Genomic DNA, 22366 nt, shown 5'->3' on the forward strand with positions numbered 1-22366 from the left:
GAGAAGAGACTGGATGAGTGGATTTTGACAGTCTTTCCCAGTCCAGTTGTGGAGTTCTGGGTTAGAGATGCTGAGAAAAGCTAGGGAGCACGGGTTCATCCTGGACCAAAGTCAAAGGAGATGGAACAGTTTCGAGGAAGAGGAAAGGGACCAAGGATTTTCGTACTGAGCCTTTATGCCAAGGTCACCTGCCCGGCCGCTCTGGCATGGAAGTGTCCAGGGCCCGGGGCGGGACTCAGCCAGGACAGAAGCACTGCTTAGGAGTGGTCACAGCTCTGAGTGCCCAAGTCCAGGAATCCTTATCAGCTTCTGCACAGTGACTCAGAGCCAGCTCAGGCTCCGCCAGACGGGGGAATTTCCTGATCTTCCCGCGGGCGAGCGGCAGAGGTTTCTTCCTGCCCAGAAAGAAGATGTGAATCCAAGAAGTTCTGTTTTCAATGAAGTGAAAACACCCCCTTCCCTTTCTCCCCCAAACCTTACTGGAAGGGTCACAGGGCAGAGGTTCTGACCCCTTCGCGAGGCCCCAGCCACTCCTGGGGCATCAGGGAGAAGAGAAACTGAACCAATAGCCCAGGGGCACTTTCACGCTTTTGGGCAGTTGGGTTTGCAGAGTGTTCTTCTGAACACGGACTAAGTGCTTCCTACAGAGCAGGCACACGCTAAGCATGTCACCAATGTTGTCTTACGGAGATTTCTGGCAATCCTGTGAGGTCAGGTCAGGAATAGCATCTGCATTTTACGGGCGAGAAGCCTGAGGCTCCTGAGAAGGGACAACAACCCGCCCAAGGTCACGTAGCAGGTGCAGGTCCTGGAGTACAGGAGGCCACGTGCAGGGGGCAGTGGCGATCCCCACTGGGTCATAGTCACAACATCAACAAAGGACTGAAAACAGGAAAGAAGCTTGGGCCAAGTGAGGTGAACCATTCAGCAGAGATGCCGAGGGCAGAGAGGCAGGGCCATGGCCTTGGCTTGAGGAGTGTCCCATCCATGCAGAGTCACTAAAACCAACCAACCAGCCAAGGAACAGCACTGCGTTCTGGAGAGACATCCCAGCTCTGCAAGCCTTGCCTCTGTTTCCCCATCTTTAAACCTCGGGGGTTTGGCGTGTGAATGGAATGAGATAAAATATGTGTAGGACCCTTAGCACAAGTGAGCTAAGGGTCCTACACAGTGAGCACTTAAATGTCAGTTAACATTGTGATATTATTACTAAGACCGACCTTTCTCCCATATGCCAGCATCAGCCCCCAGAGCGGGGGTTTTCAGGAGGATGTCCCTTTTAGGAAAGAGCTAAGGCTCAGTGAGGGGCCTCGGCTACCTTCTTCTGTAAGTTGAAGGAGCTGGGCTGGTTGCTCTCTCAGCCCCCCGCTACCGCTCCCAAGCTGCGCAGGTAGCAAGGGGTAGGGCAGAGAGAGGGTTCACTCCCCGTGCCCCACTGAGCCCCAGTGCTACCCTACCCAAGAACGATGCCCCCCACAGTGTCCAGAATGTGAGGCTTCCCCGTTCTCAGCCTCCCAGGTGCCCAGGCAGCTTTGAGGTCTGAGACAATGGTTATGATCCCATGAGTGCAAAACCCGCTGGGGATCCCTACTGCTCCGTGAGGAAGGTGGAGACCACCAGGCAGCTAGCTGCCTTCAAGGGAGACAGTTTCTGTCCCATCAGTGCTTGGTGCCCCGAATCCTCCTGCCCCTCATGGAGAGACTTCCAGCATCTCCTCCTTGAAATCCATCCTGTCCTGCTCCTGGCTCTCTGGCTGCTCCAGGCGGCTGTCCTCGTCCTGGCTCACCTTCCCAGGTGTCTTCAGAAATCTGGAATTCAGGCCCCAGGTGCAAATCAGCCCCTGCCCCAGCCGCTTCCAGCCCACCCAACCCCTCTGCTTCCCCTTTTCCCCTTGGCCCCTAAGCTACTCACCTGAACAGGAGTTTCTGCCCGGGTTCCTTCTTAATGATGTTCAGCTTATAGTAGTGACGCAAGGCACGAGACATCTTCTCATAGGTCATGTTCACCCGGTTCTAGAAGGTAAAGCGGTCCCACAGCACCCTCCTCTCCCACCCTGCTCCTTCCAGGCCTCAGTTTCCATACCTGGAAAGGAGCAGTTTGGGGGCACCTGGGTGGCTCAGTCAGTTAAGCATCGACTCCTGATTTTAGCTCAGGTCATGATCTCAGGGCTGGGAGATCGAGCCCCACGTCAGGCTCTGCACTCAGTGGGGAGTCTGCTTGAGCTTCTCTCTCTCCCCCTGTCCCTCTGCCCCTCCCCCTGCTCTCTCTCACTCTCTCTCAAAAAAAAGTATCTGTCTCTGTCTCCTTGCCTCCCATCCTCCACCTCCCCATTTCCTTAAAAAAAAAAAAAAAAAAGGAGCAGGTTTAACTGGCTTGTTTCTTAAGCCCCTCAGCCCAGAGTTCTGTGGGCATTTATGAGAGCTCTCTTGAGTTTGGAAGGAGAAAGCCAGGGGAAGGTTGGAGGAGAAATAATGAGCACTACCTACTGGGCTGAGAACCACAGGACAAGAGTAAATCACCTGTGGCTTTTATTTATTTTTATTTTTTTTAAAGACCTTATTTATTTATTTGAGAGAGAGTGAGCACAAGCGGAAGGGAGGGGCAGAGGGACAAGCATACTCCACGCTGAGCAGGGAACCTGACACGGGACTCGATCCCAGGACCTCGAGGTCATGACCTGAGCCGAAGGCAGACGCTTAATCGACTGAGCCACCCAGGCGCCCTTCATGCGTTGCTTTTAAATAGCAAATGTCACAAGTAGTAACAAATACATATATATTTCGTTGGAAACACAGTCAGAGAGACAGCATGGTAAGGGGAACACAGTGGTAGGAGCTCACCATGAGCTGCGTGACTTTAGCCAAGTCGTTTTATTTTTTCCTCTCTCTGAGGGGTGGGCAGTAAAGAGTAAGGGCAAAGAGGCTGGGCTTTAGTGTCACCTTAAGCCCCGGCTCCACCATTTGGCAGCTGCGGGAACTCAAATAAGTTTGTTTGCCTCTGCAGCTGTTTCCCCGGCTACCAAATGAGGATAAGAACGTCCCTCTCGCAGGTATGTCGGGAGGACTAAACTAGTTATTCCATGGGAGCACTTTGCACAGTGCTTGGCATGTAGCATATGCTCATTAAACGGAATTGCTGCTCTCTGGGCCTCGGTTTCCCTCCCTGTACTATATGGGGATTGGACCAGGTAAACACACCCAGCCTCGAGTCATTTGTATCCTTCCAGCCACCAGCACCACGGAGAGGCAACAAGAGTGGAGCATCGCGGGGCATCTGGGTGGCGCAGTGGGGTTGAGCGCCCAACTCCTGGTTTCCGCCTGGGTCGTGATCTCAGCGTCATGAGATCGAGCCCCACGTGGGGCTCCTTGCTCAGCAGGGAGTATGCCTCTCTTCTTCTCCCTCTGCCCAGCCCCCCGCCAGCAAATCAATCAATCAATCTTTGAAATAGAGGGGAGCCCTGAGCCACACACTCTGTGTTCGAGTCCGTGCTCTGCCATCTACTGGCTGCAGACTCTTGGAGAAACCACTACGGGCTTCTGTTTCCCCTCTGGTGTCTACTTCACCAGGTGTCTACTTCACCAAGCAGCCTGAGGATTAAATGAGTTAATACAGGGAAAGCCCTCAGAGCGGTGCCTGCTGATCAAATGCCATGCCATGTTAGGAAATGCTATTACAGATTACCATGATTGCTAATAGTTGTTTTTTTTTAAGACTCCTTTTTTTTTTTTTAAAAAGACTCCTTTTTTAGTTAAATGAATTTATTTATAGACAAGGACATTTGCTTAATATCACCACTGGAAATCAAGAGATTGACATTGTAGTTAAAACTTTTAATCCTAATTCTTACTAAAATAAATACTTAATTAGTAGAATTTGGAGTAAACCACCTAAAATCCTCTGGCAAACGTCCCTTTAGGTATGAGCATTCCTCACATGGGGAATGCTGACACGAGATGCTCCCGCAGGGCCTGAGACCTGGGTTTCTACCCCAGGTCCCCCCAGAAACCAGTCTCCTCATCTGGCCTAACCACCCCACAGCATATGCGGTGCAATTCAAGTGAAAATACTTTGAGAGTCTCAAGTGCTAAGCAAAGGTGGGTTTGAGCGCGTAGAAGGCAAGACTCCTGAGTTTCAGGGACAGTCCCCATCCTCAAGAAGTAACCGGAGAGCCCTCAGGATCTCCCAGAATAAAATGATCCCAACACTTCTGGAGCTGCTGGTGAACCCCCACCCCACCCCCCGTCAGTTGAGGACCATCCCCTAGTGCTGACGGGTCCACTCTGAACCCCTGCTCTGTCCTCTTCTGGATGTGTGGAGGCCATCCCGCCTGCGGGCTGCGGTTTACCTTATGGTTTCCCCAGAGTCTGGCAAGCCCGTTTGGATCCACAACTCTGAAGATCTTGGCATTCTTGTCTTCCCACCTGATGTAGGGCTCGTACCTGGCGTCCGAGAGCAGCTGATACACGTAATCCCACAGTAGCCGGCAGTCTGCAATTGAACACAAGGGGTCCAGACAGGGGGCTTTCCTGGGTCCGTGAGGACAGACATTAGGAAGGAGCTCTGGGGCTCTCTAGGCTGGGGCCCAGGCATGCAGTGGGATGATCAAGACGACAGATCAACAGGAACAGCCACATGTGGGAGCTCAAGGTCTCATTTATTCACCCCAACTTTGGGAAGTGGTTACCTTTATCCACACAAAGAGATGAAGAAATGGGCTCAGAGAGGTATGGACAGGTCCCAGGCACCACGCTCTGAAGTGACACGCAGACTGAGGAGTCTAACCCATCTCGGCAGATGTCAAAGTCAACGCCCTTCACATGGGGGCAGGTGGCAAGGGCAGGCGGTAGGGGTGCTGGAGGGTGGCCAGTGGGCTGAACCTGCCTCCAGATCCCTCTCTGCCCTTTGCCCGGTTCTCTGTTGAATTGGGATTGTTAAATCCATCCTGTCAAGCCCCCTCGTGAGAGGCATGAGAAAATCAAATGTGCCATCATGGATGGCAAGTGACAGAGGGGGCCTGGGAGCAAGAGCTTTAGGTCCCCTCCCTGGGCCACCCAGCAGGGTCATTTCAGGCAGATTACCTAACCTTTTCTGAGCCACAGTTTCCTTATAGATGGTGATATGAGGATTAAGTAACATAATAGACCCAAGAGCCCTTGGCACAGTGCCTGGTACAGAGTAAGTGCTCAAAGAATAGTAAGCATTATCATTAAAAAAGACCCGATACTTGTGTTTTAGTGCTTCCCAGGCATTTCCGACCCAAAAACCAGGCTTCTGCCCCTTCTATGGTATCTCAGAACAAATGTAGGCACTGGCACGGCTAAAAAAACAAAAACAAAAACAAAAACACCCCTTGGAAAGGCAGGCAGTTTATGAATGTGGAGTGGAAGTGTGTTGGCTGGTAAGAGCTCAGGCTCTGGAGCCGGGCAGCCTGGGTTCACACCCCAGCTCTGCCACTTACTGCTATGTGATTGATCCTGGGGGAGTCACTTAACGTCTCTGTGCCTCGTTTTCCTTCTTATAGAATGGGACTAATACTGACCTCCAAAAGCTGGTATGGGATTAAATAAAGTTCTCAGAATCACGCCTGGCACATAGTAAGTACCCAACCATTTAAAAATAAATAAATAAAAATTTAAAGGAGAGGAATACGCCATGCCAATCTCACTGTCTGACTATGACCGGCTTCACTGTCCCTGCCTTGGAGACAGGGCAGGCTTGGCGACCCTGGGCAGCCCTGCCTGCTGCAGCCAGATTGTGGCTGGCACACGGGACAGTCACCCTATCCCCCCCGACAGCCCAGCACAGACTCTCTCATTCCCCAGCTCAAAACAACCCTCCTCCCTGCCACCCGCCACCCTCTGGGACTTGGCCTCAGCACACCTCCCTCTGGGCCAGGGGCACACAGCCTCCTACTCACCAGCGATCCTGCCATCAATGGGGGCCTGCGGTATGGTGGGGAAGGAGCAGGATCCCTCAGCCCTGCAGCCCAGCTCCGCACAGTGAGAAACGTTGAGGGACACCTCCCTGCCAAGGGGCCCCTTGGCCAAGGGACTCAAGGAGCTGGCAAGCCCCAGGTGTGATGGTTGCTGCAGGAGATCCCTTCGGGGGGCCAACTGAGGGGGCCCAGTCCCCTCTGCAAGCAGATAAGCACCACTGATTCTGTGGACTCAGAGCCTCCCTCAGCCCAGACCACTCAATGGCATGCCTGGGAGCCCCATGGGGCAGCACTCATAATGCTCTTCCTCCATCCAGTCCCCAGCTGGAAGGTCAGGGAGGCACAGAGGGCATGGGTGAGGGCCAAACAGCCCAGGTGCTAACACCAGCTCCCAGACAGTAACTCAATCTCCTAAACCCATTCCTTCATCTGTAAAATTGTTTGCAAAGCCAAGGGGTGACAGAACCAGGACCAGAATCCAGGTGCCTTGTATTTCAGTCCTATGCCCTCTCCATCCACCCAATAAATAATTGTTGAGAACCTTCGTGAGCCAAGCATTGTTCTAAAAATCTTGGGGACATATCACTAACTAAAAAACAGCCCCTGCCCTCATGGACCTTATATTGTAGTGGTGGAAGAAGTCAGGGGGTTGGAAAGGGAGAGAGATGATTAAAATAAAAAAGGAAATAGGGGCGCCTGGGTGGCTCAGTCGTTGAGCGTCTGCCTTCGGCTCAGGTCATGATCCCAGGGTCCTGGGCTCGAGCCCCACGTCGGGCTCCCTGCTCAGCGGGAAGCCTGCTTCTCCCTCTCCCACTCCCCCTGCTTGTGCTCCTGCTCTCGCTATCTCTCTCTCTGTCAAATAAGTAAATTAAAAAATCTTTAGGGCGCCTGGGTGGCTCAGATGGTTAAGCGTCTGCCTTCAGCTCAGGTCATGATCTCAGGGTCCTGGGATCGAGTCCCGCATCGGGCTCTCTGCTCCTTGGGAGCCTGCTTCTCCCTCTGCCTCTCTCTCTGTCTCTCATGAATAAATAAATAAAATCTTTTAAAAAAAATCTTTAAAAAAAATAAAAAAGGAAATAGAAACAGTACACAATATGAGGGGGGATGGAATAAAGCACTACAAGGCAGAGAGGGAATCCTGGGAAAGACAGGGGTACGTGATGGTAAGAGAAGGTCTCACTGAAGTGTTAACATCTAACAGACATCTGAAGAAGTAGAGGAGTGAGCTATGTGGGTATCTAGAGGAGGGAATGCCAGGCAGAGGGAACAGCACGAGCAGAAACCCTGAGGCAGGAGTGTCTCTGGCTTGTTCAATGAACATGGAGGCCAGTGTGGCTAAAGCAGCATAAGTAAGGAGGAAAGGGGTGGGAGAGTTCAGCAGATGGCAGGAGGTCATCACAAGGACTGTGGCTTTGACTCTGAGTGCAGTGGGAGCCATTGGAAGATTCTGAGCAGAGAAGTGACATGATCTGACTTATGAAGCTCTCTGGCTACTCTATTGCGAATAGATCATAGGAGGTCAAGAGTGAAAACAAGGACACCAATGAGGAGATTCTCTAGAGGTGATGGGGGCTGGGCCATGGGCAGCAGTGGAGGTGTGTGAGGTGGATAGGTTCTGGATAGATTTTGAGGGTAGAGCCAACAGGACTTGTTGACGGTTGGGATTTGAGTGGGAGAGAAAGAAAGCAATCAAAGGTGACATCCAACATTTTGGCCAGAGCAACTGAGAGGATGAAATTGCAGTTTGCTGAGATGAGGATGCCTGGAAGAGGAGCAGGGTTGTGGGGAGGAAGGTGGGGCAGGAATCAGGTGTTTGCTTTAGGAGCTTTTAGGGTTGAGATGCCCATTAGACATCCCAGGGAAGGTGTAGGGTAGGCAGTGTGGGGTGTGAAAGTCTAGAATTCACAGAGGTCTGGGCATATGTAGGGATCATCAGTACTAGATGGTATTTAGCACCCTAGGTCTGAGTGCAGATAGAGAAGAGGCCCCCTGGGCCATGGGGTATCCCAACACTGAAAAGTAAGGGAGAAAAAGAGAAGCCAGGAAACTGAGAAGGAGTGACCGTGGAGTGTTCTGGAAGCCAAGGGAAGAGTTTGAGGGGAGGGGGAATGATCCACTAGGTTGTAGGCCATGAGAGATGACAGTGAATAAGGACTGACAGTGGATGTGGACATGCCCACGTTCAGGCTTCTAGAGTCCCTGACAAGAACAGTTCCACAGGGAGACCAGGAGGAGAGGAAATTCTTTGCTGGAGAGGAGAGCAGAGAAATGAGGAGATGGAAGGCAGAGGGCTGCCAGGAGAGTCACAAGGGCTGAGGAGGCAGGGCAGAGGGGAGCTGGGAGCTCAGCCCACACAGCTGCCTCTTCTCTTAGGTTGCCTGGAGGAAGCCCTGCCCTCCCAAAGAGGCCAACTTGGGAGAGGGTCCCAGAGCTCTGAGAAGAGCCTCCTCACCTTCCAGGAGGCAGAGGCAGTGCTGAGTGGGCATCTTCTGCCTGAAGGCCCCTCCAGAAAAGGGTCCACACACTAGGGCTTGCCTCTGGGTCTTGATGTACTGAAGCAGCTCATACAGGACGTCACCTAGGGGTGGAGGAAGGGAGCGGGTCAGTTGCCTGCCTCTGGGGTGAGGGCTGGGGTCAATCACAAGCTTCATGCTGATGAGATGAGAGGCGGCAGAGTGGAAATGGGTAGGGGAGACAAGAGCCACAGGGAAGGGGAGGGCCAAGTGACAGCAGGACAGAGCTCAGGGCTCTGCAAACAAGAGCCAAACAGATTCCTTTGCTGCAGGCCTGCTCTTGTGAGGAACCACCAGGCAAACATTTATGGGAAAGGGGACGTCTGCCTTGGTGAGAGGTGAGCATGCTCCTCCAACCAATGCATCCATCTCCCTCCATCTCCCTCCCTGGGCCTACCTGGGTTTCCATCAGAACGTTTTAGAGGGAATCCAGTGAGTCCCCTGACCTGAACCAGGTGCACGAAGCCGGAAGTCATCCTTGGTGAGAATGCAGAGGGCTCGGCCGTTCATCTCAAACCCATGCTCCCCAGTGCGCTGCAGAGAGTACTCCTGCTCAGCCCAGTGCAGCCAGTGCAACACGTCCTCCCTGCTCCAGAGTGCCGGCTGGATGCCTGCAACCACAGGGACAGGGACTGGGAGAGAGCACAGGGCAGGGGCAGGAGCTCTCCCCTCAACAATCACTCGTCCACTTCAGGCCCTCTCTGGAATGTCACCTCCTCCGAGAAGCCCACCCAGAATGCTACATCTGAGCAGGTGCTCTCCTGTCCTGTCTCCCCGTTTTTCACCATGTCCTGTTCTTTTCCTTCCTGGCACCTCACTTTCCTTGTCATTGCACTTCATATAGTTATATGTTTATGTTTATCATTATCTATGCATTATGTATGTGTTCACTTATTTTATTTTTGGTACCCCCTCACCCCAGTCTGTTTCCCAGTTCTTAATTCAACAGATATTTACTGAGGAACTATTATGTGCCTGGCACTGGGCTGGTTGTGCTAGGACACATCAGTGTATGTATTCAGCACCGAGGACAGCGCCTGAACCAGCGGAGGCGTTCCAAAGACCTGTGTTGAGTGATGGTGTCCTGTGAAGAAGACATGCTATTGTTACTGTTTTCCCAATGAGGAAGCTGAGGCTCCCAGATGCTAAGTGACTAGCCCGGGGTCACACAGGTAGCACGAGGTACAGCCAGGCCCAGAATCCAGGTCTGTCTGGCTGCCACACTCTTCCACTCTGTTGTGCCAGCTCAGGTCTGGGTTTGCTCAGGGAACAGCCCAGGGGACAAAGAAGTCTCCTACACCCGTTTCCAGCTTGTGTGTTCTTGTCTCTGGCAATACCCAGACAAGAAGTTGCTTTCTTTTATTCCTCTTCCTCACATGTCTACTCTGCCTGGGCCTATTATGCTCCTAATGCCAATTATTTACCCCCCTCATCTGGGTTGTGTTTAACAGGGCCACTTTATGACTTTTGTGGGCTCTGGTACTCTTGCTTTCCTAGGCCCCTTCCTCCCCTAAAATGTATTTAAAATTTTATTTTATGACTGCATTGGTAGAAAGACAAGTATATTGTTATACATTAAAATGTTTTCTTCTGCCTAAAAGTTCATTTTTCTCTCTTGATTTTTAAAAGAAATCAGAACATTTTTGTGGGCCCCTAAAACTATTGGGGCCCCCAGCACTGGCCCGCCATGATGGTAGCCTGCTGCTTTGCTTTGTATGGTGCTTCTCCTCCCAAGAGTGTTTCAGCCCTATCAGGATCCTGGCCATGTGACAGTGGGAGGAGCTCAGGGCTCATCGGGGCTGGTGTGACAGGTAGCAAAACAGAGGCAGGGGAGATACCTGTCCAAGGCCATACCTTGGCAGTGACAAAGACTAAACCACCCTGTGACTGCCTTGGTCCCAAATCAGCACAAGAGATAAAACTCATTTTCATGTTTACAAAAAAAAAAAAAGAAAAAGTGCATCATCCACTTGTTCATCGATTCAACCAATACCGTGATCACGGGCCATGTGCCAGGCACTGTGCCCCTGCTGGGGACACAGACAGAGTTAGGCTGGCAGGAGGGAGGTAACCAATGACTATCTAATGACAATCCTGCTCACCACACAGAGGGAAAGGGCCTTGAGCTACAAAGTCAGAAAGCAGGGCAACACAGCCCAGCTTAGGAGGAAGGAGAGGATCCCCTTAACTTTATTTGGGGACTTAAGAATGAACAATAAAGAAGAAGAAATTTCTGAAACTGGCTGAAAAATCATTTAAGGGGGAAGAAAAGAACAGAGGTAACAACTGGGCTTTGTGGTACTACATACCACAAAGCCATGTGATGGAGATCTGACACCATTACTGAGACTGACAAGTATCAGGGGAAAAGATGGAGCCCGGAAGTGTATGTGTGTGTGTGTGTGTAAATTTAATACATGATAGAAGTGGGGTTTTAATTCAGTGGGAAAGGGCTGTGAATTTAAGCTATGCTAAAACCACAACTGGCTCTCCACCTGGGAAAAAAATATATCTGGACCTTCACCTGTCACCATTTACAAAGATCAGTTCCAGATGTGATTAAGGCTTAATGAATAAAACAATAGAAACCTCAAAAGAAGTCGGGGGGGGGCGGGGAAGGGCGCCTGGGTGGCTCAGTCAGTTAAGCATCTGCCTCCGGCTCAGGTCATGATCCCAGGATCCTGGGATCAAGCCCCTCGGGCTCCCTGCTCAGCGGGGAGTCTGCTTCTCCCTCTCCCTCTGCTGCCTCCCTTGCTTGTACTCGCTCACACTCTCGCTTTTTCTCTGTCTCTCTCTGTGTCAAATAAATAAATAAAACCTTTAGAAAAATGAAGTGGAAATAGGGGGGTGTCTGGCTGGCTCACTCGGAAGAGCATGCAACTCTTGATCTCCGGGTTGTGAGTTTGAACCCCATGTTTGGGCATAGAGATTATTTAAAAATAAAATCTTAAAAAAAAGTGGAAATAGGAAACCCACATGCATTAAACAAGGGTGGGGGGGAACCTCAAACCTCAATCATGACAGGAAACTTAGAGGCTGTTACATTAGTAGAAGATGCACTTGATTACATTGAGTTTTATATGTGTGGTAAAAGATACCATAAACGAAACTAAAAGAGGGCAGAATAAAGGGAAATATTTGCAACGCAGATGAGAGATAAAGGGCTAATGTCTATCATAGGTGAAGAGCATCTCTAAATTGATTTTTTTTTTGAAAAAACATCTTACCAGCAATTCACAGTGGAGCAGGATTTCTCAGCCAAGGCACTACTGACACTTTGCACCTGATCATTCCTAGCTGTCGGGGCTGTCCTGAACTTTGTAGAATATTCAGCAGCATCCCTGGCCCCTGCCCACTAGATGTCAGCAGCAAACACACACACACACACACACACACCCCGAGATGTGACAACCCAAAATGTCTGCAGACGTTGCCACGTGTCCCCAAGGGAGAGGAGCAAAATCGCCTCCAGTTGAGAACCTCTGCAGCAGAACAAATCTACTAATAAACATGTGGCAAGACACGACAGCTCACTAGTCAGGGACGGGCACAATCAGAGAAGAATGAGATAGCATTTTAATGATAACACCCACACCTGGCAGGAATGAAGGGAGAAGGATGCCTTGCTGGGGGAAAAAGGAATTTAGAGCCTCGGTGGGAGATCAGTCCAGTGATTTACAGAAGGGACTGAGACACAAAAGCTGAGCAGTGTGGAAGCTGGAAGCCACCCGACAGCGAGATTCAGGAGTATCAGGGGTGGGCTCCTCAACCAGCCAGGGTTTCTGGGGCTTGGGGGACCCACCAGCCATTGCATTTTTGTGGGATTGCCTATTTCATGATATTTGAGGTTGTCAGCCTGAAAATTCAAGACTAGGATTCCTGAGTCACAGGAGTACATGGTCCTGTGTTTGGCCAGAGGGTGGGGATGGATTCCACCACCCTCCAGCTGCCCGGCCCCCAGGGAAACACTAAACTACGTGAAGAGGGGGAAACTGTGAACTTGGCAGACAGTATCAACCACAGATGTGGTCCTGCTACCAGGTCCTGAGACATGGGCAGGGGACTTCCCAAGCTGTCTGTGACAGACTCTGAGGTCACACAGTAGAACCTGAACATGAAGCCTGTCATCACCCCGGAGTGAGATCTTGTTCACTCCTGCCCTCACCTTTCATCCCTTTGTTGCCAGCAGCTCAAGGCCAACAAATACAGAAAAGGGACCTTCCTGTTCCTCGTGTCTTCAAAGAAGACTAGGGGCAAAAAAGGCTTTCCAGAAGGATTTGAGGCTCCAGGGAAGGACCAAGTTCCAAGCAGTGGATCAGCCACCTAGCTCTGGGCCATATCTCCAACCCCAGGGTCTGGGTCCCCAGCTCAGCCCCTTGCTAGCCAAGTCACCTACCAGCCACTCAACCTCTCTTAGCCTCAATTTCCCCCTCTGGGAAATGGGATAACATTTCACTGCCTGGTGGGGCTGCTGTGCTGTTGGAGGGGCAGGATGGTGCAGGGGTTAGGAGCCCAGGCTCCATACTGTGCAATCCAGCATCTCACCCCTACCATGGTGGGAATGCATCCACCAGAAGACATGTATGCGAATGTCCACAGTGGCTCTGTTCATAATAGAAAAGAACTGGAAACATTCTAAATATCCGTCAGTTTGAAAATGGACAATCAAGTTGTGATGTTTCCATGCAATGGAAAACAGAGTACTAGACACTGCTAGTCAGGACACATGGCTTAAAGCTCACTGATACTCTGTTGAAGGAAAGAAGCCAGAAGTAATAATGCAATCAAGAACAGATGCTAATCTAGGGGAAGAACTCAGAACAGCGGTCACCCTTTGGAGGGGAATGGACCGGGAAGAGGGACAAGGGAGCTTCATGGGGCACCGGAAATGGTCTAGTTCCTGATCTCAGTGGTGGCTGCAATCCACACATACACATTGGTACACTTAAGATCTGTACACATGACCGTATGTAAATCATCCCTAAAAGAAAAGGAGAAACAACAAAAAGGATTGATGATGGTGCCAGGCCAGCTGGAAACTGGCAAAACGAACGTGTTTCAGTGTCCTCATCAGAGGATAGTACCAGCGACATGGGGCTGTCATCAGGATTCTACAAGATAATCAATGTAAAGACCGGTGTCTGGCATGTGGTATGCGCTTTCCAAGATAAGTGGAGCTCTTATGTTAGCCGAGGTGATGAGAGTATAATGCTTGACACGGGCCCAGCACATGCCAGCAATTGCTGGTGAGTGTCATCTAAGGCGTCCACTACCCCCCCTCCCGGGGACATCTTCCTGACCTCGTTACTAGGATGAGCCTGAGTCTCCCCTTACCAGTCTGACCATCCCTCAGGGGCTTTACCTGCAAACCAGCCCATGCTTCTCCCTCTCTCAGCTATGATCCACCGTATTTTCAGTTCCTCATATCAACCATCTTTGTATCTCAAGACTCTAGCCTGATATCACCTTATTCTCCCCGCCCCAACCACATGCTCACTGGGGATTTCCAGCTTGGCTGGTTCCCGGCTTCTGGGACAGATCTGGACAGAGCCCCCAGCTGGGGAAGCTGGAGGGACTGTGGGTCCAAGACACCATTGGAGGGTTCGTGTATCTCACTGAAGAATCAGCAGTGCCTTTCACCCAGCCCAGAGCAGGGCAGGACTTGATGGCTCCCCTCCCCATCCTGGGCCACATCACCCTCTGCCGTGTTTATCACCGGGTGTCCTGCTTCTTTATGCAGTCACTGCATCCCCCGCTAGAATGTCAGCTCCGTGACCACAGACTTTGCCAGTCCCAGTCACTGTTGTCTCTCCAGCACCTACAGCAATGCCCGGCACATAGCAGAGGCTCAATAAATAGAAATTGCCTAAATGAGGGAGCTGAAAGACTTCTAGGCATCCTGACCAGCTCCCAGTGCCACCCCAACCAGGTCTCTCTTCCCACTGCATTTCTTTGACTCTCTTGCTCCAGAAACTGACATGGCTCCCAACTATCAACCCCAGCAAGTCAAAACCCCTCTGTCCTGATTTCAAAACCCTCTCAAGCTTCTCCTTCCCACCTCATCAAAGCTATTTCCCAGCTACTCCTCACCACACCCCTGCAGTTTGCTAGATAATAGAGTGACCTCCAGAACAAAAGAGCTGGACCAATCATGAGCAACAAAATCAGAACTAACAGCTGGCTTCTACCTTCCTGGCAGGGTTCTCAGGAAGAATGCATGAAACTGTAAAGTGTTTGGCCAGTCCACTAAAAAACGGGAGCTGTCATCATCCCACACTGGTTGTTGCTCAGAGTGAGTGACAGCTGCAGGGTCTGAGGTACCTGAGTTTGAATCCCAGCCCCACCATTTTGCTGGTGGGTGACTATGGACAAGATCATTCTCCCCACTGTAACACCAGCGTTCACATCTGTAAGGCGGGGATAATAAAAGAATCTACTTTCCAGGCCTATTTAAATGTATTTAATCATAGTATATACAATATGCCCAGCACAATGCCTGGTCAAGAGTAAAAACTCAACAAATGGTATTTTTTATGACTATCAGCATCCTCATTGGTGGAGCCTGCCTGAAAATAGAGGGAGCAGCTTGTTTCTCTGCCATGAGTACTGTAGTTTTTCCTTGGTTTATTGAGGGTCACTGTCTGTCCAGTGTCCTCAAATCCATCATCCCATTGTTTGCCCTGATTGTCTTGGCTGATATTGCCTTTCTTGGTAATCACACTCAGCTTTATGGTCTCCAGACCCTGGGGCAGGGCCAGCGCAAACAGCTGTGTTGCGTCCTGCACAAAAGCATCATTAAGGGGAAAGAATGGGAGGGTATAGATGAAGTCAAGCCCAGCCCTGGTTGGCTTTGGCTTGGATTCTTCAGAAAGGAGGGGTCTTTTCAATCTGCACAAAGATGCACACGGTCTAGCCCTGACTTCAGGAAGAAGGAGGCTCTTTGTTCCCAAATCAGAGTTCTGAATCTCCCATCTGTTTGTTGTTTGCCATATTCCCTTTCATTGGCAGGTGACAACATTACTGTCAACACTCAAAACCTCCAGAACATTCACTTCTATTCTCCAGCCTCACCGCTCCACCCCACCCCACCTCTCTCTTGGCATCTGCATCCATCTAACTTACTGCTTTTCATATGCCTCGATCTAGGGCAGAGTTTCTCAGATCATTCTGACCTCAACCCGCAGTAAAAAAAAAAAAAAAAAAATGCATTCCATATCATGACCCACACACGCGTATATATAAAGAGCCCAAAGTATTCGCGAAAGGTCTATTTCATTTTTTAAAAAAACTTATTTTGACCCACGAAATTGGTTTCACTCCTTAGCGAGTCTTGACCAAACACTCTGAAAAGCACTGTTAGGACATAGCTGCATAAAATGAGGCCCTTACAGCTTCCTAGAGGCTGTGCCCCCGCTTCCACCAAAGCTACTGAATCCGAATCTGCATATCAACAAGGCTCCCGGGAGACTCAGGTGCGCCTGAGCCGCCCTGGTCTAGGAAAGCAGGAAGCCGCACTGTTAGAATTGTATACATGAAAATAAAGTGCCCCGGGGACTCTCTATAGGTGAAGGATGTGAACTTAAGCAGCAGCACGAACATCTGCTGGAATTCCCCCAACGGCCTTTTCCCTTGCTTTACAAGGCCAGGGAGTTGCAGAGATGTGTCATCCCTCTGCCCACAACATCTGAAAATCGCAGGCAGTGCTTTATGGTCTCTTCCCATGGCTTATTCACACCTAGGAGCTTTGAAAGTCAATTTCAAAATGCAGAGACCTCAGTTCCTCTGCATCCAACAGTGGCAAGTTCACAGAGCTTTTTGTGCCAGGGAATGAGCTCCAGGAAAACTCAGAGAGTGAGGACCAAGAACTAAGTCTGGGGTGTCAGGCCCCATCTGGCCATTAGCTGCACAGATGACTTTCTCGGGTGGAGTCTCAGTGTCTCTGTCATCAAATGCGGCTGTGCTGGGGACCATCTCTAAACTGCCTCTTCTCAAAATCCCCTGAGCTGTCCCTGGAGGTTGCATCATCTCCTCCCAGACTCCCTCCCCCGGGACCTCAGCCTGGCTCCTGCAAGTGGTCCCAGGGTCTGTACTTCCTTCAGAGTTCCTGCCTCACCCTGGCCTTGGGTAACCCTCGTGGATGGAGACTGGGGGGAGGGACAATGTGGGTCTTTTTCGGCTCTCCACCTCCAGAGAAGGAAGCATCATTGTGAATCTCCTTTTGTGAGTGCAGGGCACCGTGCTGGAGCCTCGTGGATCCAGCCCCTCCGTCCCAGCCCACGTCCTGGGACTAAACAGGACAGTCATCCTCAGAATGGACTTTGGACTGCTCTACTGCATATCTTTGTCAGGCAAATAAACACAGAAACGTAAGCTTCACAGGGAAGTTGTTGGCATGTTCCACTTGTGGTTAACTCAAAAAGCTAAGCAAGATGTGTTTTGTTTGTTCACCTTCCTGCTGAGGCAAATCACCCTGATGATTAGAATAGAAGCCAGAGGTGGAGGAGGGAATGAAGTGGGCAACTGAGGATAAATGTCAGAGAGATGCCCAGCAATGGAAACCCAATTTCAAGAAAGAGGGATAACATCATCCCAGCCATCTGAAAGGTCAACCCCTCATTATGTGTCAGCAGTTTGCTTATTTGGGATGTTGTTGACAGGAAAATGAGTCATTTAGTGTATCCTATCTTTTAAGACTGTTAGATATTTACTAAAGGCCAGAACTGGGTTACCTGAATGTTTTCAGAAGTAAATATGAGTCATTAAATCTAAGATGAGAAGTATAGAAGACGCTGCTGGGGGCCCTTGGCTCTCACCTCTACTCTCTGAAGGCCACCAAATGCCGAATGTCAGCACCTGACTCTGCACCTGACTTAGCCAATGCAAAGGGCAACTTGGGAAGCTGGAGAGGAATGGGAAAGTGGGGATGAAGCCAAACCAAGCCCTGGCTGGGTTTGGCTCAGCTTCTCCCCAGAGGAGCGAGGGGTCTTTTCAATTTGCAATGAAGTCAATGGAAGCAGCCTCAGCCCATCATGGATGGGAAGTGGGCAGATGAAGAACCTGCTTCCTTACCCCTGGGCTGGGAGGACTCAGGGTGTGCTCTCACTGCCCCCCAGAGGTCCCCACTGGGAAGGAGCTCCAGTTGCCCACAGTGCTACAAATCAAAGTTCTTTTTTTTTTTTAAGATTTTATTTATTTATTTATTTATTTAGAGCCTGCTTCCAAGTCGGGGAAGGGGCAGAGGGAGAGGGAGAGAGAGTCCCAAGCAGACTCTGCACTGAGCATAGAGCCCAACACGGGGCCAGATCCCACAACCCTGCAGTCATGACCTGAGCTGAAACCGAGTCAGACATAACCCACTGAGCCACCCACAAGCCCCTACAATTTGAATTTAAGTTAGATTTCCTTCTCTCCTCTGTGGAGAAGTATTTCAGGGTCTGTTTCTGGAGAAATCTAACCAAAGGCAATAGGATTAGTACCTCAGGAGTTTTAAATAGATCACATGACCCTGCACCCTGAGTTGAGTAACCAGGGAATGGGCTGGCTGAAGAGGAAAGGAAGTTCTTGTTGCTAGAAATGTGCAGGAGGACCTGGTAACCATCTCAGAGGGGCCCCACCAAAGGGGGCTTCGAAACATTAAAAGGCTTGCATAACTATTTACCAAGGTGATGACTGCATTTTCTTAATCCCCACTCCTCCTCCTGTACTCTCTTACCTGGTAACCTTGAGCTAGGCACCCAGAGCCAGGGAGGTGACTGAAGGTTACTTGACCTTGGGCAGAACACAGTCTTCTGGCCCTCAATTTCCTTATTTGGAATACAAGTGAGTTACTCAAGGCAACATCTAGGGTCTCTACTAGTGTGGACATTCTAGGACCTGGTGTGCCAATTATGGGAGTGGTCTTTGAATATAGGGGAGGCCATAGGAGGTAATCTAAAGGGCCTTGTGGAACCCGCAAAGAATCCTGTCCCTCTATGAGAATCAGTGTCCTCAGCTGCCATAAGATGACATCAAAGGTCCTTCTCAGCAGGAACACTCAGGGTCTTCAGGTCTGTCCCCAAAGTCCCATTTTTCCTCAACACCATGGCTTGGGTTGGGAATAGTGCCCAAATCCTACCCTCCATGTAACTGTTGCCAAATATCTCCTTGAAACAGTCCTGAGCCCCAAGCTACCAGTCAGGTTTGGCATTTGGACAAAACAAAGCAACAGAGGTTCTTTATAGAGCTCCTTGCTCTTCTCCCCAAATCACATTGCTACTTCCCTCCACCATGACTCTGAGGCATGAGGACATCCTTCACGCTCTGTGGTCCTCTCGTATCCATGAGTCCCCATCTTCCCACAGGCTCTGTTCCTCATTAAAAGAGTGCCAGGCTATGGACAGCAGAGGCAGAGGCATTTGGGGGCAACCAGGTCTTCCCAAGGCCTATGAAGTCACACCCAAGATTCTGCTCAATCCTGTCGGTGGCTGAAAAAAGCAGGACAAGGCCAGGAAATCAGAAGGAAGTGAAATCAATTAAGCAGTGTTCTAGCCACTGGGTGAGCTGAGCAAGAAGTAGCCTGGATGCTTCCCAACCCAGGTCACATGTACCTGCCCACACCTGTCCAAAGAACCCCACCCAGATTAAGACCTCCCACCGGTGGTCAGCTTGCTGCCTATCCTATGATTCCTATGGCTTAGGAAGTATGTTGAAAACTCTCTTAGAAGATTATCAGCAGGACCAAGGTTTGGCCTTAGCATGGAGAGCCCATGTGCTCTTGGGCATGTCACTTAGCTTTTCCACCTCTCAGCTCTGGCAATTGAAACATAGGCATAGGGCGCCTGGGTGGCTCAGATGGTTGAGCGTCTGCCTTCTGCTCAGGTGGTGATCCCAGGGTCCTGGGATCGAGCCCCACATCAAGCTCCCTGCTCAGCGGGGAACCTGCTTCTCCCTCTCCTGCCTGCTTCTTCCTCTCTCTCTCTGTCAAAAATAAATAAAATCTTTCGAAAAGAAACATAGGCATAAATACATGAGTCTATAGCCTGTTCTCTGGTTATGAGTTCCTTCCGGCAAGAGCATTACTTTGGAAAATGAAATTAAAAGATATGGCCAGTCTGTTTCCTGAAGCTGTCTTTGGGTGGATTTGATTATTCTACATATTCTTATGCTTCCCTGCCACTTCCCAATTTTTGACAATAAGCACATGTTACTTTTGTAACAATAACAATTAAACATAATTATTTAAAAGAGAGTTCTACATACATACAATTGTTGTTCACTGTTTAACTCCATCTGGCTTCCTCATTGGAAGGAGTGTTCCCAACTCCTTGTCTTTAGACTGGAAGAGACCCCATAGCTCACTTGATTCCAACCCTCATCTTACTAATGAGGAGACTGCCCACTCTGCCCTAACCCTTGGCCATGGCAGCTGCATTCCCCACAGTGAGAATTCACATTTCCCTCCTCTGACTTCCTCACCAAGGAAAAGTTAAAGAAAACCCAGCAAAGAAATAGCAGATGGAGGGAAGGCAGTTCCTCAGGTAAGAAGTTTATGTGTCATATTTATGTCCTTTAAAAACATCAGCCTGGGGCACCTGGGGTGGCTCAGTCGGTTAAGCGTCGACTCTTGGTTTCAGCTCAGATCATGATCTCAGGCTCATAAGATTGAGCCCCGAGTCGGGCTCCATGCTCAGTGGAGAATCTGCTTGAGATTCTCTCTCTCCCTCTGCCTCTCCCCACCACTCTCTCTCTCTCAAATAAATAAACACATCTTTAAAAAAAATAATAAAAATAAAAACATCAGCCTTTCTCCTCCTCTCTACTCACGGAGTCTTCCTGGCAGCTTGCAGATTCCCCCTTCACCCAGGAAGTTCATTCTAGCTTCACATCTAGCCTGGGTGCCTGGGGGTGGTATGGCTACCTCGGGCCTCACAGAAGAGCTGGCCAATGCTCCCTCCTAGAAAGAGGAAAAACCAGGGCAGTCAAAGACAAGACTTCTTGGTGAAGGCTCAGTCATCCTTAAATGTATTAAGAATTTTTCTCAAAGGGAAAGAGCATCCATCTCTGTGGGGCACCTGGGTGGTTCAGTTGGTTGGGTGTCCGCCTTTGGCTCAGGTCATGATCTTGGGGTCCTGGGATCAAGTCCCGCATCAGGCTCCCTGCTCTGCGGGAAGCCTGCTTCTCCCTCTCCCTCTGCTTTTCCCCACTGCTCATACTCTCTCTCTCAAATAAATAAGAAATTTCTTTAAAAATTTTTTTTAAAAAGGTAGGAACCGAGTATGTCTTCAGCTTGGTACCTTCAACATTTTGTACAGAGTGAACACTTGATAAATTTCATCTTTCTGATTCAAGTTTTTCATGCGTGTGCCTAACCCACCAGAAGGCTCCCCGGCCAAGATTTGACTTGTAAGCTGGAAATCTGAGAGCCTAGGAATACTCACTGGGACCTTGGTGAGAGGACAGAGGGAACCTGAGGGGCCAGGGTAAAAAGACTTTCAGTCAAAAATAAATAAGTAAATGCTGTTTTCAAGGGAGAAAAAGGAAGGATACATTTCTGAATCCCAAGGTCCCACCAAGGGAAGCCTGTATCTTTACAATTTTACAACCACCTTAGCCCCAGAGGTGATATGGTTCATCCATCTGGAAGGGGAGCTGAAAAAAGTGACAGGATTTTGTAGAAACAGGAGTAACCTTGGGGCTTATGCCCAACGACAGGTGCCAGCTGGTGAAAAGTAAAAGTGAAACCAGTCCCAGTAAGTCATTTTCTCAAACTAGAATCTTCAAGAGCATTACATTCATCTCCTGATGTCCGAGGAGGGCAGCCTGCAGTGAAAGACTGTGGATCTGGAGCTGTCAAAGCAGAGGAGGATTTAACACCTTTTGGGGTAGTTCTCACTGCTGGCCCCCACCACACCCCCCCCCCCCCTTGGTGCTATTTCCCAGGTAACCCAGCTTCAGAGGCTGCCGCCTGGAAGCAGGACGTGCCAAGCTGGAGAAGGGTCTAAGATCTCACACTTGCAGGAAGCCCCTTGTGGACTCTTCTACCCTCTTCCAAGCTTGAGGACCGGCCAATTCCGGGGCTTTAACTGCCTGGGAAATGCCAGCCCCGGAGCTACTGAGAGTTAGAGCCCTGGGCTTCAGCCTGAAAGCCAGGGGGAGGTCTGATAAAATATGGATTTGGATCTGAATCTTCTTCTGGAGAGAGGAGGTGGAGAAAGGCTTTGGAGGTGGGAAGGGGGCCCTGCTCTGGGGCGGTTCTGAGGCTTCTGGAGAAATACGGCAAATGGAGAGGGACTGCTAAGGGGTGGGGGCCCCCTCTCCAGTGGCGTTTGCCAGCGGTTCGGGTCTGGTTTGCGCAGGAACTTCCAGGGACGTCACAACTGGTTGATGTAGGGGTGAAGAGGAGGTAAGGAGGAGCAGTATATAACACGGGGGCCGGGGTGGGGGGGTGTCGGAAGAGAGACAGTGAGGCTGGAGGTGAGTGAGGAGGAAGGGCCGGTGAGGGATGGATGGTGAGGTTTGGGAATGTGTAGGAAAGTGAGATTCCAGCAAGGAAAAGTTCTGATAACATGGGTACGTTCACGAGGTGGTGGAGAAGGGATGGGGGGGCCGAGGCTCCGCGTGCGCGCGCAGCGGGGTTCCCCCGCCAGGCTCTTACCTGCATTACAGGTGGTGAGAGAGCCACCGGCCGTCAGTCGTGAGCGCTCCACTGGCCCTCCTTCCCTCACCCTTTAACTGGGCCCCCCAAACTGGAAGGTCGCGTGGGAGGAAATCTCTTTCGAGAAGTGCCGGGTAGTGTGCCCTCGGGTTCCCCGGGCCAGCAGGCTCACAGAGCGCTCCGGTAATCGCTATCCTTCCGGGAAACGAAAACGAAAGAGCGGGATCCGACTTCCACTCCCGCCCCGGCGGGCTCTGGGGAGGGCAGGCGCCGGCCCCGGCGGGA

At 50.5% G+C, this 22366-nt stretch overlaps 1 protein-coding gene across 3 annotated transcripts; it reads right to left on the reverse strand.

Moving 5' to 3' along the window:
- Positions 1-253: 253 nt before the first annotated feature.
- On the reverse strand, positions 254-22272 carry ETV7 (ETS variant transcription factor 7). 3 transcript variants are annotated; one of them, XM_034990700.1, is made up of 8 exons: positions 22082-22272; positions 20251-20380; positions 8895-9059; positions 8388-8513; positions 5918-6133; positions 4346-4488; positions 1912-2012; positions 254-1808 (listed from the first exon to the last, which is right to left on the reverse strand). In XM_034990700.1, exons 1-8 carry the CDS (start codon positions 22085-22087, stop codon positions 1691-1693), a joined length of 1005 nt encoding a protein of 334 aa, XP_034846591.1. In that variant the 5' UTR covers positions 22088-22272; the 3' UTR covers positions 254-1690. The 3 variants fall into 3 exon arrangements, 2 of the variants coding, with proteins under 2 accessions (XP_034846591.1, XP_034846592.1); XR_004676560.1 differs by having other exon boundaries at positions 1718-1808; positions 1912-2082; XM_034990701.1 differs by lacking the exon at positions 5918-6133.
- Positions 22273-22366: the final 94 nt, after the last annotated feature.

This window comes from Mirounga leonina, unplaced genomic scaffold (genome assembly GCF_011800145.1).
Source record: "Mirounga leonina isolate KUSES-001 unplaced genomic scaffold, KU_Mleo_1.0 Mir_53, whole genome shotgun sequence".
Classification (NCBI taxonomy): Eukaryota; Metazoa; Chordata; class Mammalia; order Carnivora; family Phocidae; genus Mirounga; species Mirounga leonina.